The 17,451-nt window shown below is 43.7% G+C and overlaps 1 protein-coding gene across 3 annotated transcripts in view; it reads right to left on the bottom strand.

Moving 5' to 3' along the window:
• The window catches only part of ZNRF3 (zinc and ring finger 3), a 176,873-nt gene that overhangs the window by 98,138 nt on the left and 61,284 nt on the right, over positions 1–17,451 (bottom strand). The window contains exon 1 of one of the 3 annotated variants that reach the window (XM_058430993.1): positions 448–673. The exons of the other annotated variants lie outside the window; for them this stretch is intronic. Within the exon in view, the coding sequence (XP_058286976.1) occupies positions 448–531 (84 nt within the window). The 5' untranslated portion in view covers positions 532–673. Of the gene's footprint in view, positions 1–447; positions 674–17,451 lie in introns of those variants that run through there. 3 annotated transcript variants of the gene reach the window in all.

Here is a 17,451-nt window from a genome sequence, read left to right as displayed (position 1 = left end):
AGATGGGCCTAATCTTATTTGAAAGAGGTCTTCCCAGGCCAGAGGTTCATCCCCAACCCAAACTAGACTATTCCTCCAGAAAGACAGAAGAAAAGAGAAGGAGGAGAGGAGGCGCAGCAGCTAATGGGCAGTCATAAGGTGTGGCAGTCATAAGGTGAGGTGTTCACCTACCCACCTGGGTTCCACAGCTAAGGGGACACTTCCCACAAAGGGAGCCATGGACTGCTGGGCCAGATGCTCATGCAAGCTGAGCTGCCTGCCTTCTTCCTCCAAGAAAAATGGGCTTGTACTTTCTTGTTTCGAGCTCTAGCTTTGCAACAAAACCAGAATTCTCACCCAAGGCTGCAGGACAAAACTTGAGAAGCAATTCAGCCTTTCCTTGAGAAGGATGAGAGTATGCAAAAGGTTAATTTTCACAAGCACTTGTGATCAGGAGAAATTTCATACCAGAACGGGTGCTCCCTCCCAAGTGACTCCATTCTTCTCTGGTGATGAAGTGAGTCTCATCTTGCCAAGCCTCCAGAGTACCATTTAATCTTTGCTGTAAGACACAAAGACTAAAAGTACCAGATGCAATTCATTCGGTTCTGAACAGAGAGTCACTTGTTTACTCTGAGCTAAGAGAGAAGCTGAACTGGGAAGTATGTCTAATGAAGTCTAATGAATCACCTTCCTTGGGTGATTGGTACACAAGGAGGGGAGGAGAATCAAATGAGGCCAGTCATGAGCCTGAGGCTCCTGGTGTCCTCTGCACTCCAAAAGGGCCACTCTTACACCCTCTCTCCGTCAGTAGCAATCATTTCCAGTGTTCAGTCTTTACAACTCATAATTCAGGTCACATCCACTTCCTCCCTCTGAAGTGGGCAGGAGAGTGATTACTGCCCCATGGGATGATAAGGAACCTGGGCTCAGGAGGTCATAGACCCAAAGAAACAGTCAGCTGGACCCATGTTCAAAAAGACACTCTAACATCACCCCCCACCTCAGTTAATGCTCTTAATCGCTGTATCATATACCTTTCCCTCCCCTAAAGGAGGGGAGTGAGAGAAAACCAACTGTTTTATCCATCTCCAAATCTATGGATCACTGCTTTATTGCCTGCCCAGTGGACTACTCAAATAGTTGTTGATAGACCAAGTGGTTACTAAGTTTCAGAAAAGACAAAACTCATTGTTCCCATGAATTGCAACCTCAGCTGTTATTAACAAGTGGACAGAAGAGAAGAGTTATGCTTTTCTTTTGAGAGGGAGTCTCGCTCTGTCGCCCAGGCTGGAATGCAGTGGCGCAATCTCAGCTCACTGCAAACTCTGCCTCCCGGGTTCACGCCATTCTCCTGCCTCAGCCTCCCGAGTAGCTGGGACTACATGCACAAGCCACAATGCCCGGCTAATTTTTTTGTATTTTTAGTAGAGACGGGGTTTCACCGTGTTAGCTAGGATGGTATCGATCTCCTGACCTTGTGATCCGCCCGCCTCGGCCTCCCCAAGTGCTGGGATTACAGGCGTGAGCCACCGCGCCCGGCAAGAGTTATGCTTTTCAAAGCATCCTTCTTGACTCTTCACTCCCACAAAGTTCTCCAGATCCAAAACGGCACACAACATTTATTTCCCACCCCTAATCATGGTACAGTCTCAAGAAACTTCACTGGATTCAGTGTAATGTCCAAGGTCTCAAAAAGAACAGTCATTGGCTGAGCGTGGTGGCTCACGCCTGTAATTCTGGCACTTTGGGAGGCCGAAAGGTGGGCGGATCACGAGGCCAGGAGTTTGAGACCAGCCTGGCCAACATGGTGAAACCCTGTCTCTACTAAAGATACAAAAAATTAGCTGGGCATGTTGGTGTGCGCCTGTAATCCCAGCTACTTGGGAGGCTGGGGCAGGAGAATTGCTTGAACCTGGGAGGCGGGGGTTACAGTCAGCCAAGATTATGGCATTGGACTCCAGCCTGGGCAACAGGGCGAGACTCTGTCTCAAAAAAAAAAAAAAAAAAAAAAGTCATTATTTATTATCCAATCAGAAAGCAATTTGGAAGTTTAGAAACTCGTTCAGTAAATTTACTGGGCACCCTCTGGGTAACATACATGCATTGTGACAGGTGCTGTGAGTGACACAGTGAAGAGTGAGCCCAAGGATCCAACTGTGGAGTGGTTCTAGATGATAATCCTCAGCTTGGAATTTTGTAACTATGAGTCTTATCTCATAACCAGTGCACCACAGTAAAATCTCAGGACTGCAAAACCCCTCGACAAAGAATGTGAAAAGTACTGTCCTGGCTCAAAACCATAAAACTTAGGGTTGTAACAGACTCAAAGATGCTCTGTGTAAATCTACACTGCTTTGTCATTCTACTTCCAAATGGAGACAGCCTTGAACAAAAAGTCCTGCATTCTGCACAATAGGCATGTTATCTTCTCTAGACTGAATTCGAATCCACCTTCTTAACAAATCAAGATATGCTGGGCCAGCCAAGACTCCTGGTGGCCCTGGACCCCACAATCAGCTGCTTAGACCCCTGTGGCTACATTTTGGGAAAAGAGGCATGCTTATTAGGCCTTATTTTTCTTCCAGAATTGACCCAGGCTGATTCCAAAGCCCTCTGGGACTGTTTATACCCGGGGCATGAGGCAATGGAGCCCCTCCTCGACAGGATGCCCTGCCACACCAAGAGAAGTCTCAAGAAGCAGAAATGCCTCACTCAGTTCTCAGCTCTCTTGCAGATGAAGTCAAAGCAGGAGTAGAGGAAGTCCTCTACACTGACCTGCTTTCGGTAACTAAGTAATTTTTTGCTCAGCTCAAGGTTCAAAAAGGGACAGGGAAACTGTCTTTGTCAGACCAGGTGGCTTCAAAGGACTGAAAGGCAGACCCCTTTCTTCGCAGACAAGTCCCTCTTCCTGTAGGAGAAAAGGCAAAACTAGCTTCTCCAAATTCTCCATGCTGCATTGTCAGTCACAAACACACAAAAAACACCAGCCCTGGACAAGAGAACAGAAGAAGAGTTAGGAGATGCCCTTGATGGGGTTTCATTCAATGCAAAAGAATGCAGCTTTACAAAAAAAAAAAAAAAAAAAAAGGAAATGGAAAAAAAGGCCATTCGGAAAATCTAAAAAATGCCACCAGCATGCCCACCTCACAAGGAAAGCCAGAACTATCCATCACCTTCTCTACCTTATCCATACTACATGCCTGTCCAGTGCCTTCTATTTCAGGGAAGGCCCCACACATCACATTACTAGCCTACTCCCATCCCAGAAAGCAGCCTGCAATGAGCACACTCCCTCCTTGAAGGCGACATCTGCCAGGCCAGACATCCCTGTCGCCAGCCATCTCTGCAGCACTCAACGTGCCCTAGTGGTGACAGAACCACCTCTCCCTCAACTAGATGAGGCAACTTGCTCCTAGAGGGGATAATCCTCCGCACCCCCACATCCTGTTTGGTTTGTGGGACACCTCAACAGGATGTTAGCGAGGCAAACGAGAAGATGGCTTACTGATGTGGTTTTCTTTTGAGACAAGGTATCACTCTGTCATCTAGGCCACAGTGCAATGATGTGAACCTGGCTCACTGCAGCCCGGACCTCCTGGGTTCAAGTGATCGTCCCACCTTGGCCTCCCAAGTAGCTGGAACCACAGGCATGAGCCACCATGCCTGGCTTTTTTTTTTTTTTTAATTTTTATAGAGGTAGGGTCTTGCCATGTTGCCCAGGTTGGTCGTGAACTCCTGGGCTCAGGTTATCCTCCCACCTCAGCCTCCCAAAACGTATGGTTTTCCAATGCCTTTAGTAGTAAAAGTCCTTCCCATAATCCAAACCTTAAGTAACACTTCAGTGCGTGAGACCAACCAAAGCACAGCTATGCTGGGTGAAGACGCTGTTCCACAAAACATGATCCGAAAACTATACACCACATCCATGTTTCCCAGAGGGTAGGCCAGGAGTCCACTGCTGATCCACAGAGGCTGCAAGGTGGTACACAGGAGGACTTTTTAAAACAACAAACATTTATTCATTTTAACATGGGTTGGAAAAACATAACTAGCACAAACTCTTGATAATATTTCCTTTAAAAAAATACCATTTTAAAGAGGCTCAGCATGGTGGCTCATCCCCGTAATCCCAGCACTTTGGAAGGCTGAGGAAGGAGGATCACTTGCATGACCCCAGGAGTTCAAGACCAGCCTGGGCAACACACCAAGCCTCCATCGCTACAAAACATTTTAACAAATTAGCTGGGTGTGGTGGCACATGCCTGTAGACCCAGCTACTCCAGAGAGTGAGGCAGGAGGATCGTTTGAGCCCAGGAGGTCAAAGGTGCAGTGAGCCATGATTGCACCACTGTACTCCATCCAGCCTGGGCGACAGAGCAAGACCTTGTCTCAAATTAAAAAAACACCAAAAATACCATTTTCCACCAAATCCGTGATGCCATCAGCCATTATATCTTTTAGTGGACAAGAAAAATTTAAACCAGGACATTTCATGGATTTTAAGATATTATCCCACAGTGCCCAGCATATGGTGGCTCATACCTGTAATCCCAGCACTGTGGGAGGCCGAGGTGGGATGATCCCTTGAGCCCAGGAATTCAAAGCCAGCCTGGGCAACATGGTGAAACCCTGTCTTCTATAAAACATACAAAAATAAGTTGGGCATGGTGGCATACACCTGTAGTCCCAGCTACTCAGGAGGATTGCTGGAGCCCAGGAGGTAGAGGCTGTGGTGAGCCATGGTCATGGACTGCACTCCAGCCTGGTCAACAGAGTGACTCAAAAAAAAAGACATTCTAATTTCAGAGATGATATACAAAAACAAGAAAAGCATCCAAGAATCAACAAGATAAGTTATTCCTGTTTTTAAAATTGTCACTTTTAAAGAAAAACACTAAATAAATGACTGCTATGGACTGAATTGGGTCTCCCCAAAAGTCATATTTTGAAGGCCTAACTCCCCCAATATGCACTTGGAGATGGGTGGGGTCTTTGGGAGGTAATTAAGATTAGATAAGGTCCCGAGGGCAGGGCCATCATTATGAGATTAGTACCCTTCTAAGAAGAGATGCCAGAGAGTTTGCTCACTCACTCACACTTTCTTTGCCACAGGAGGACATAGCAAGAAGACAGCTCTGTGAGCCAGGAAGAGGGCCCTCACCAGAACCCGATCATGCTGGCTCCCTGATCTCAGACTTCCAGCATCTAGAACTATGAGAAATAAATGTCTGTTTAACCACACAGTCCATGGTATTTTGTTACAGCAGCCTGTGCTGACCAAGACAATGACTACACAGGTGGCACACAGATATGGCAGAAACTGTGAAGGTCCTAAGAATGAAGAAGTCATGAAAAAAACAACACAGAGTGAGCCATGTGCCAGGCCCTGTCCTAGGTGCTTTATATACATGGAGACATTTAATCTTAAAAACAACCCTATGGTGTGGAACCACAATTGCCCCATTTTCAGAGCAATTAATGTCAGTCAATGGCAGTGGGTGACCTGTCCAACGTCACATACAAATAAGTGCCAAGGTGAAAATTCCAGCCTAGCATAAGGCATGCAGGTCCCAGGTCCCTATTCTGAAGCACAATGCTACCTGGCCTCTCCAGAGGACTCCAGGTAAAACCATGGGAAACTGCCAATATCCAACCACTTCTGATCTACAAAAATGGCAAGGTCATAAGATTCAACCTAATATAAGTACCATTTGTAAAGTGTCTGATTAATGATTGATGCCTAACTGGCCTTAGAGAAATATCCTTTCAGGATATATGGGAACCTTGGTCGTTGGTGGCATGTCACTAAGCTCAGTTGAAAGCTCTGAAACTTGAAAGGTTCTAATGTTTAACTAAAGTCCCTTTCATGTTCTTTCCTCATATTCCAGTCTCCAGAGTCAACTGAAGGATAAGAACACTTGGAGGAGAAAGGAGTAAACAGGAGAAACATAAGCACACTCTTTTCCTAAACTTCAGCGTTCGCCTCCAAGCGATTTTAAAGCAACTTAAGAGACAACTAATAATTCTCCAGATTGATCTCTCACAGGCTGTGGCCTCACAACCCTGTCAAGCAGTGGCTGAGGGGCTGGAGGAAAAGCCGTACCTAGAGTTGGCCAAGTACTCCTCAAGATGAATGATCTAGTTTAAAAACATGGAATAACAAGGGTATGGCTAGGATATGTTTTGAAAAGTAATTCCATATTAATGCACCCAAGAAACAGGAACCTTCACCTACCATGCCTTCCCTGCTAGCACCTGCACATAGCACTGCACGCTGCCTAGGGCCCTTGACGCCCTGGTCTAATCCACACACTCTAAGATGAATGGGGCCCCTGCAGTTATGCAACATGCTGGCTCCTCCTGCAAGTAAGTAGGGAAATATCTCAGGTTTCTAATAACACTGGGAAGATACCCAAAGAAGATCTGAAGTTAAGCAGAAACTTGATACACACTGTGATCATCACAAAGGCAGGCAAGGGAAAACCTGGATTTTAGAAAAATGCTGCCTTATCCTGAAACTTAACTCAAAAGACCTAATAGTCAAGGACCCTCCATAGGTTAATAATCCTGGCTCTCATACCAGCAGACTCAGACACAGGAACCTCTTTTATTTCTTTGTAACTTCCAAAGCTCATTCTCATTACCTAATATACCTTCATAAACTCCTAATTCCAGAGATGTTTTAAATACATTCGCAAACACATTCTTGTTTTTTAACTGTCAAAGCTCAGCACCAGAAAAAATTAACTCAAGCCAGAAGATTATCTTCATAAACATTATGTTCTTAATAGAAGCAAACTGCTCTTTTCTCTTAAGTAAAATAGAAAATAACGATGCAATACCTTTTATACTTGGCTTTCAAACTGCGAATGGGAACACTTTTCCAAAGTTGCTAATATACAAAAGAACCAAACAAAATGGTTTAAAAAAAAAAAAAAAAAAACATGGAAATGAAAAACTTCTCTCTGCTGAAAGAAACTGTTCTTTGTTGATAAAGGGAGGTTCAAACATATTTTAAATATTTTTAAACAAAGGCCTAGCTGATGTCCCTTAATCCAGCCAGCCAGCTCAACTTTCTGTGCAGGCAGCTGCTGCAGTGGAGCGCCCGTCCAGAAGGGAGGGCCAGAGCATTTCCTTAGCGTTCCACATTCCTGGGGGACATGGGACTTAGCAAGGTTAACAGCAATTTTCAACCTCCAATGCAAGTACAACAACAACTTCATAAAAGTTTTACAAGGACATCCTGGCAAGAACCAAACTACCACGAAGAGTAATGTTTTGGGGCCCTGAGCATTCCATCCAGCAGCTCGCTTTTCTTGGCCACTTCTCCTGGCTGTGTGGTGCAAAGCGGCGGTCAGCTGGGAACCCGCAGGAGGGTCCCATGGAGAATGCACTTGGAGAAAAGAAAGCCAGATATACCCATGCTGGCTCAGTGCTCCTTGCTCCACGGGGAAGAGGAGCAAGTGGAGGCCAGCAGGATTTTAATACCTCTCATCAATGCAGGGGAAGAGGTACATGCAAACGGGATGGGAGCAGGTACATGGAGTCACCTGTCTCTGAGTCCCTAAACCATCTCTATCCATCTTTCCAGAAAACACAGTCCTCAACCTTGCATTCTTCATTAGCGTGAGCAGTCACAGAGCACTGCTCTGAGGAAGAACCTTACATGGCAGGCGCACAGGTCACCCTGGGAGACCAGCCGTGGTGTGACCTGTAGAACAAAGGCCCAAGGTGAGCAAGAGAACCACAGTGCCATGGGAGACAGGAGTCAGCTTTGAGTCAGTATTCACTTCCCAGGGCTGCCTTAACGAAGTACTATGAACTGGGTAAAAAAGAAATTTGTCATCTTGCAGTTGAGACTACAAGTCCAAAATCAAGATGTCGACAGGGTTGATTCCTTATGGGGGCTGTGAGGGAATCTGTTCCACACCTCTCACCTAGCTTCTGGTGGGCTGCTGGCAGTCTTTGGTGTTTCTTGGCTTGTGGAATCATCACCCCAATCACTCCTCCATCTTCACTTGGCACGTTCCTGGTGTGTGTGCATATGTCCAAATTTCCCCTTTTAATAAGGACACCAGTCATATTGGATTAGGGCCCACCCTGACGACCTTAATTGAACATGATTACCTCCGTAAAGACTCAATCTCCAAAAAAGGTCGCATTCTGAGGTGCTGGGAGTTAGGGTTTCAACATATAAATTTGGGGGGACACAATTCAACCCAGAAGAGGGCCCTTAGGAGAACCACTGGTGGTTGAAAAAGGAAGGGCGCTATAAGAAGATATTAGCATTTTCATTCTTCAGCATCTCTTTCACACTAAATAACTGCAGAAGCCAAAAGTCTGTAATACCACAATAAAGGAATAAGTTAAATGAATAATTTTTTTAAGTGGGTAGAAAGATGTGGGAGAGAGAAACACAGGCAAGGTGCCATCACAGGGGGAAACAAGGAAAAATGAGGTGTAAAATGATACAGTCATAGACTGTTTTGGCAGAGGCCTGTTGCCAGTAGCTATACAGTAGACTCTCAGAGTTTGGCAAGATATAAAAGAGGACAAGGCGCAAAATACATTAATGGCCCAGCTACGGCTTTAGATGGAGTCATAATTGGCTGGGAAACTGGGCTCACCTTACAATTCCATGAACTGCTAAGTTGGAGTCTCATGCCATTCAGTAAGGATTTACATGGCAAGAATCAGGTCATTGCCAGCCACTGGCCTGGGCCTAAACTAGACATCAGTCAAGGGTTCTAAGTATAAGGAGTATCCTCAGAAACAGAGATATGGAGCAAGGCCCTAAAGAGCGACTGTCTTTTTAAAACTCAAAACATGAAATAAGGGAAACAGCACATTTGCCAAGGTAGGTGGTGAAGAGGTGCTTTTCTTGGTAGAAAGAAAAGGAAAGGAAGAAGAAAATGAGGAAGTAATTTTCAAAGGAGTCTCAGTGGTTAGTGCTTTGCGATTTTGCATATTGCTAAAGACTGGAAAGAACAACACAACAAGGTACACAACACTATACACATTTTGCTGCTATCACCATGCAAGTTTATGCTACCAGTCTCAGATAACAGAGAAGCAAGCACCTTCAAAACAATTTTATCCCCATTTCAATTTAAATGCTGTCTAGCCCAGTGGTTCTCATCCCATCTGCAAGCCCAGGGCAGGGGGCGGTGGGTGGAGGTTTGTCCTTCAACCTTTTCAGGTAATCTGTGAGGGCAAAACCATTTTTGTAATAACACAAAGACATTATTAGCCTTTTACAGTCTGCTGACATTTGCACTGATTCATGTACAAAAGCAGTGGTGGGAAAAACTGTTGCAAGAATTATAGCAGTGACACCAAACTGCACTCTTGATCATTGTATATTTGGAATTGAAATAAAAGTTTCCTTAAGAATGTTGATGAAGCAATGCAGATGAAGCAATAAAAACTATTAACTTTATTAAATCTCAACCCTTGAGTACGTTTAAAAAAAATACTGTGTGACCAAATGGTTAAATACGCATAAAGCACTTCTGCTGCATACCAAAGCACAATGGTTGCTTCAAGACAAAATACTTGTGTGATTGCTAGCTGTAAGCCAAACTAGTCAATTTTTTTCACGGAACACCATTTTTACTTAAACGAGTAACTGACCTTAAAGTACAGTTATATAGATGAGTGCAGGGAAGGCATTTTCTCAAAAAGGAATGAAATGAGCCCATCACTTCAAGGAAACAATTGATAATATTTTTTTGCCAATGATAAAATTTGAACTCTTGAGCAAAAATTAAAATTTTGGAAACTTTGTATCTACCACTATGAGTCTGACGGAATCCTGATACTTAGAGACTTTTCTATTGGGAACAAATGTGAATTTTTGGCCAGGCACGGTGGTGCACGCTTAATCCCAGCACTTTGTGGGGCCGAGGTGGAAAGATTGCTTGAGCTCAGGAGGTTTGAGACCAGCCTGGGCAACATGGTGAAACCTCATCAGTACAAAAATAAAAATAAAAAAATTTAGCTGGTCACAGTGGCATGCAGCTATAGCCCTAGACACTTGGAGGCTGAGGTGGAAGGCTCACTTGAGCCTAGGAGGTAGAGGCTGCAGTGCGCCTAGCTCATGCCACTGCCCTCCAGCCTGGGCAACAGAGTCAGACCCTGACTCAAAAATAAATAAATAGGCTGGGTGCTGTGGCTCACGCCTGTAATCCCAGCACTTTGGGAAGCCGAGGCAGATGGATCACCTGAGGTTGGGAGTTTGAGACCAGCCTGACCAACATGGTGAAACCCGTCTCTACTAAAAATACAAAATTAGCCAGGCGTGGTGGCGCGTGCCTGTAATTCCAGCTACTCATGAGGGTGAGGCAAGAGAATTGCTTGAATCCGGAAGGCAGAGGTTGCAGTGAGCCGAGATCACGCCACTGCACTCCAGCCTGGGCAACAGGAGAGAAACTCCATCTCAAAAATAATTAATTAATTAAATGTGAATTTTTAAGTACTGTATAATGAAATATGTTAGTATTTGGAAGAGCTACATGACTAAGTGAATCAATATTTTCTAAATGACCAATGCATGAGATGGTAATACAAAATCATTCATTAGTAAAAGATCCATTCAAAATGCAACAGAGACCAACAGATTTCAAAGTGAAGGAGTAGGAATAGTTCATTGACATGGTTTCAGATTCTACATTGCAACTAATCTTTCAGAAACTACCTCTTGTCCAGTTTAGATACGGTATCAAAGAATACTCATAATTACTAATATCTTAACAGGCTATAAAATACTCCTCCCTTTTCCAACTACATATCTGTGTAAGGCTAGATTTTCTTAATTATACTTCAACCAAAGCATATTGCAACAGACTAGGTACAGAAATGGATGCAAGAATCCAACTGTCTTACTAGGCCAGGCATTAAAGAGATTTGCAAATATATAAAACAAGGCCATTTTTCTCACTATATTTTCTAAAACAAAAAGATATTTTTGGCCAGGCGTGCTGGGCCAACACCTGTAATCCCAGCACTTTGGGAGGCCAAGGCGGGAGGATCACTTGAAGCCAAGAGTTCAAGATCAGCCTAGGCAGCAAAGCAAGACTCGGTCTCTACAAAAATTTTTTTTAAATAGCCAGACATGGTGGCACATGCCTGTGGTCCCAGCTACTTGGGAGGTTGAGGCAGGAGGATCACTTGAGACCAGGAATTCAAGGCTGCATGGAGCTATGATTGTGCCACTGCACTCCAGTCTAGGCGACAGAGCAAGACCACATCTTTTTTTTTAAAAATTTCTTTTAAATAAAAAATGTTATTTGTAGCCAGGCGCAGTGGCTCACGCCTGTAATCCCAGCACTTTGGGAGGCCAAGGTGGGTGGATCACAAGGTCAAGAGATTGAGACCATCCTGACCAACATGGTGAAACCTCGTCCCTACTAAAAATACAAAAATTAGCTGGGTGTGGTGGCGCACGCCTGTAGTCCCAGCTACTTGGTAGGCTGAGGCAGGAGAATCGCTTGGACCCGGGAGGCGGGGATTGCAGTGAGTCGAGATCGCGCCACTGCACCCCAACCTGGCAACAGAGCAAGACTCTGTCTCAAAAATAAAAAAAAAGGTATTTTTGTTAACATGTAATGTGTTTTTAACCATTCTTAAATGAATTTTAAATGTTCAATTCTAACTTCTCAGATGGTAAATCTCTTTGTGATCCAACACTTTAAAAGTGTAACTAAACTTATGATTCAATAATAAAATGAGTAACCCAATAGAAATGGACAAATGATCTAAATAGGCATTTCTCCAAAGAAGGTATATGAATAGCCAATAAGTACATGAAAAGATGCTCAACATCATTAGGCATGAGGGAAGTGCAAACCAAAACCACAATGAGATATCACTTCATACCCACTAATATAGGGTGGCCATAATAAAAAGAATATAAATAATAACAAGTATTAGAGAGGGTATGGAGAAATTAGAATCCTTATACACTACTGACGGGAAATGTAAAATGGTATAGATATGTTGGAAAACAGTCTGGCAATTCCTCAAGACATGAAATATGGAGTGGCAAATATGACCCAGCAATTCCACTCCTAAGTATATACCCAAGAGAAATGAAAACATGTCCATAACTTGTACATGAACATTCATAGCAGCATTGTTCATAATAAACAGAGTGAAAACAACCCAAATGCCTAGTGACTGAAGAGTGGATACATAAAATGTGGTATATCCACACAATGAAATACTACTCAGTAATACATGGCTGATAGCAAGTTATCAGTGGAAGAAAATTCTATCTACCTGTGCCTTCCCATATGTGCTTATTTAAAGGATTCAAAATAAAGTGTTAAAAGACTAAACCGTCTTAAGAGAACCAACTCTACCCTCACTAGTCTCTCCCAAGTGATGAGCCCAATAGAAGTGCAGCATTCTAGTTTTACCCATATTCCAACATTTTGAACTACCCTCTCAATACCTGCCCAGGATATGGCTGCTATATTTCTCTTCTCCCCATTCTTACAGGTTTCCCAAGCAATTGTTGACAGTGAAGGCTGAGGAAGCATAAGGCCTGTTAGCTTGTGATTTCATAGCTACTCACCTCCTCATTCAACCAACCTCATAGTCAAGTACTCCTCAACAGAGACCATAGATCTTTCAAGTATCAACAGCCATCACCAGCTACTGCCAGACACAAATGAAACCCACTCCCCAGTCCCCAGAACACTCTCCTCCCACACTGATGCTCCTAGACAACCTGTTCATAGAACCATCATCTGCTAACACCTCTCATTCTTCCCAAATTGCAAACATTTCCAAATAAAGATGGCATCCATAACTAGTGATTTCAACCACTATCAAACAGAAAGCTCCCAAGTCCCTTGCCATTCGTCCATATTTAGTAAATAGACGGTCTACCTGGACTTTCTCATAAACAACCAGTCCAAACACCAATTCCCAAATACTAGTAAGTCATTTTGAAGTCAGGCATCATTACATGATTACAGAAGGCTGACATTATTGTGCTGAGTTCCTGCTAAGTGATATAACTTCCTTCAGATAACACTGCAACTTAAAACCCCAAAGCCATCTCTCACACAAAGAGAAAAGGGGGCTTTAATTTTAAAAAGCACAAACCCACAAACACGTTCTAAAAACAAGAAGAAACACAGAGAAAAGGCATTGTCTTGGTTCATCTATTAAGTCCTTAGCTTTAGACAAAATATTCTCAAAATAATTTTCGGGGGGTGAAGAGTCAATTAAAACAAAAGTTTTCTCAACTTATGAAACTACAGGCTGGGGTGTCCCTTATCCAAAATGCTTGGGACCAAAAGTGTTAGATTTCAAATTTTTTTCAGATTCTCAAATATTTGCATTATACTGACCAGTTGAGCATCCCTAATCTGAACATCTGAAATGCTCCAATAAGCATTGCCTTTGAGCATCATGTCAGCACTCAAACAGTTTCAGATTTTGAAACATTTCAGATTTCAGATTTTCAGATTAAGGATACACAATCTGTGATACCTGACCACTGAAGAACTTGGAATATGAAGAAAATGAAAGCACTAAAAACCCCATTACCAAAGAGACAGATTGGGGATAGAATTTCATTCTTTTTCGGTGTATGCCACACAATTCTTCTTTTTTAAAATAGAGATGGGGCTGGGCACGGTGGCTCATGCCTGTAATCCCAGCACTTCAGGAGGCTGAGGTGGGCAGATCACGAGGTCAAGAGATTGAGACCATCCTGGCCAACATGGTGAAACCCCGTCTCTACTAAAAGTACAAAAATTAGCTCGGCGTGGTGGTGTCCGCCTGTAGTCCCAGCTACTCGGGAGGCTGAGGCAGAAGAATCGCTTAAACTCGAGAGGTGGAGGTTGCAGTGAGCCAAGATCGCGCCACTGCACTCCAGCCTGGTGACAGAGCGAGACTCCGTCTTTTTAAAAAAAAAAAAAAAATAGAGACAGGTTTTGCCATGTTGCCCAGGCTGGTCTTGAACTCCTGGGCTCAAGCCATTCACCTTCCTTGGCCTCTCAAAGTGCTGGGATTACAGGTGTGAGCCACTGTGCCCGGTCCTTCTTTTTAAATTACGATCATTGCTTAATATTCTGCTTTTTTCACTTATGAGCATTTTCCCCTGACATTAAGTATTCTCAAACAATCTAGATGTCTACACAGTACTCTACTATAAGAGCCAAAGTATTATCATTTAGCTAGCCCTTTATTGTTAGATATTGTTAGTAATTTTCCATTACAAATAACATGTTAGTGAACATCCTTACCTGTAAGTCTTGAGATACACACCTTTGACTTTTTTTTTTTCTTTTTTTTTTTTTGAGACAGGGTCTCATTCTGTTGCCAGCTGGTCTTGAGCTCTTGGGCTCAAGTGATCCACCCACCTCAGCCTCCCAAAATGCTGGGATTACAGGCGTAAGCCACCACACGCAGCCCATCTTCAACTTTTTTTAAGGATAAACTCCTAGAAGAAAAACTGTTGAGTCAAGGAGTATGAGTATTATTATTATTATCTTATCTATTTTTTTTTTTGGAGATGGGAGTCTCACTCTGTTGCCCAGGCTGGGGTGCAGTGGCACGATCTTGACTCACTGCAACCTCAGCCTCTTGGGTTCAAGCAATTCTTCTGCCTCAGCCTCCAGAGTAGCTGGGACTACAGGTGCATGCCACCAAACCCAGCTAATTTTTTTTTTTTTTTTTTTGTTTTTTTTTTTTTTGAGATGGAGTCTCGCTCTGTCACCCAGGCTGGAGTGCAATGGCACAATCTTGGCTCACTGCAACCTCTGCCTCCTGGGTTCAAGCGATTCTCCTTCCTCAGCCTCCTGAGTAGCTGGGACTACAGACGTGTGCCACCACACCCAGCTAATTTTTATATTTTTAGTAGAGACAGGGTTTTGCCATGTTGGCCAGGCTGGTCTTGAACTCCTGACCTTAGATGATCCACCAGCCTCGGCCTCCCAGAGTGCTGGGATTACAGGCATGAGCCACCGCGCCCGGCATTTTTCATATTTTCAGTAGAGATGGGGTTTCACTGTGTTAGCCAGGATGGTCTCAATCTCCTAACCTCGTGATCCGCCTGCCTCAGCCTCCCAAAGTGCTAGGATTACAGGTGTGAGTCACTGCACCCAGCCAAAGTAGTAAGTTTATATAATGAAATCTTTAAGTAGCTCTCCTCTAAACTGTGAAAACTTAGAAAAAAATGTTCCCCCAAAGACTGTATAATCAAACAAAACAAAGTGCTGGGATTACAGGTGTGAGCCACTGCACCCAGCCGGGGTATGTGTATTTTTACGACTCTTGATACATTGTACTGCTACAAGCAACCCTTCCCACCAGCAGTGTGTAAGTATCTATTTTCTTGTATCTTTTTATAAAAATGATTGCTAATTTTATTTTAGACTCTCCTGTTTGGGTAGCTTTAAAAATGGCTTTTTTTCCTTTTTGGCCTTAATCCAGGGTTCTTTTGGAATTCTTGCTGTCCCACAATGTCCTTGTCCCTACTTTGTCAAAGGCAAATCCACCGAGCTAAACAGAAATGCACAAACTAGTTACACACGGAACATCATAAGCTGTCCATGCAGAATAAGGGCCACATGTCCAGGAATACTGCTACTCTAAATAAAACAAAAACTTAATGCTTTGGGAGAAAATAAATGTGTTAAAATGTGTGGAGATTTAGGTAATTTGGCAATTCTCAGAGCTCAGATTACACCAGGAAACAAGTTTAGTGCCAACACACAAACACTTGGAAAGTGTAAAGAGGAACAAATGGCACCCCTCCCCCCTCCTATGTGTGTTAATCACATTATAATAAAAATGAGAAATAAATCAAGTAGCTTCAGTAACCACCACAGCATCTACTTCAAAATTAGCTCACAACTAGGACAACCCTATGAACTTAAAACTGTTTGATTCGGCACAAATATCCCCGCCACACATAAACACACATGTACCCTCTCCAAACCTCATATTTTAGAGAGAGAAAACACAGGCTGAGGGACGCTGGGAACCCTAAAAGAAATGTGCTAACAGCAGGCCTCTACCCCCAGCCTGGTAAATCTCTCATCTATAATCCAACATGAGAGACAACAGGCAAACAGCAAGAGGTCATCGTCAAAGGATCGGTTGCTAAGGGAAGCAAGTGTAGAGGCAGCAAGCATGTCCCCATCAAAGTCCAGCAGCTACAGAAGAACCACAAAGGTACAGCTCCCTTCAGACCGGAGCAAGAATGGGGTGGGGGGAGGCACTGGGGGAGGACCCCCGGGGGAGGGGAGACAGAAGGAGGAGGAGGGATGGAGAGCAGCAGCTGCCCAGTGGAACATAAAACCTGGTAGTTTTGCACTGTTCAACAAGGGGGAAATAGGGTAAAGAAGAAATACTTAAAATAGCATTTTCTGAACATACCTTTTAAGTGCTAGTCAAATCTTTCAACATACCTGCAAGATGGTCAGATAAAGCCCACAGCTCTGGAAATAGCAGCCATTAGTGATAAAAGGGGAAAGTACCAGCTTTAAGGACATCTTAGTATGCATACGATCCTGTCTCGGTAAAAAAAATCTCTAAATCCTTAGTCCAAAATGTCTACATCCCAAAAGGGTAACACCAATCACACAGAAGAGGGGACTAATCACTGGTTCACAGAATCTAAATAGGGGAATCTGAGGGCACCTCTTAATTTGAGTAGAAGCTGCTCTCATTTTTCCAGTTGAAAGACACACACGTCAATAGTTTGCAGCTCTTAAGTGGACACCTCAAACAGTCTCTTTCACACCTGAGGTCTCCAACCTCAGACGTAGCACGGACCCCTAAGAATCATACAGGATTCCAGGGTAAGAGACCGCTAGAGAATCAAATTCCATTCTCTTGCTCTGGAGAAAGATCTTGGGATACACTAAGAGACCTGCCCGAGGTCACTCAGCTCACCTGGAGCCCAGGTAGTCTCCCAACTCCCAGGCCAAAGTTCTTTCTACTGACAAGCTACAACTATGAAGATTAGGGACAAGAAGGAAAGGGGCTAAAAGCTTGCATTCGTCACTTAGTTTCTGGTTGCTACCAAGGCTTGATGTGCTATATGAAAGTGCCAGGTCTTTTTTCTTGTCCAAAAAAAGAACAGTCCACCTGTTGGTTTTAGTAGGTTTTCAGAGAAGTCAGGCTATCGGGCAGGTGGGCACATCTGTACAGCCTCATCCAGGCTCTCTGCGTCGGCATCGCGTCACATCACATAGCTTCAGACAAGCTTTGTTGAAAAACTTTCAGATCCTCAAAGAAAGCATGATTTGCTCAAAATTATTTCCTAAAACAGGTGAGAGGTTCACATGGCTAGAGGTACCCATTTGGCTTCAGGCCTGAAACTGCATCAAAGAACCACATCCCATGTGCAGGACAAAACTACAATGGCACCAGAAATCTCTTCCAGCCTAAACCTCAGAAGTCGAACACTTATGCAGTCTGGTTTGTTTTTGTTGTTGTTGTTTT

This window comes from Hylobates moloch, unplaced genomic scaffold, assembly GCF_009828535.3.
Source record: "Hylobates moloch isolate HMO894 unplaced genomic scaffold, HMol_V3 SCAFFOLD_19, whole genome shotgun sequence".
NCBI classification, from domain to species: Eukaryota; Metazoa; Chordata; class Mammalia; order Primates; family Hylobatidae; genus Hylobates; species Hylobates moloch.
The sequence above is the reverse complement of the archived record's forward strand: the minus strand, read 5'-3'. Positions and strand labels throughout refer to the sequence as shown.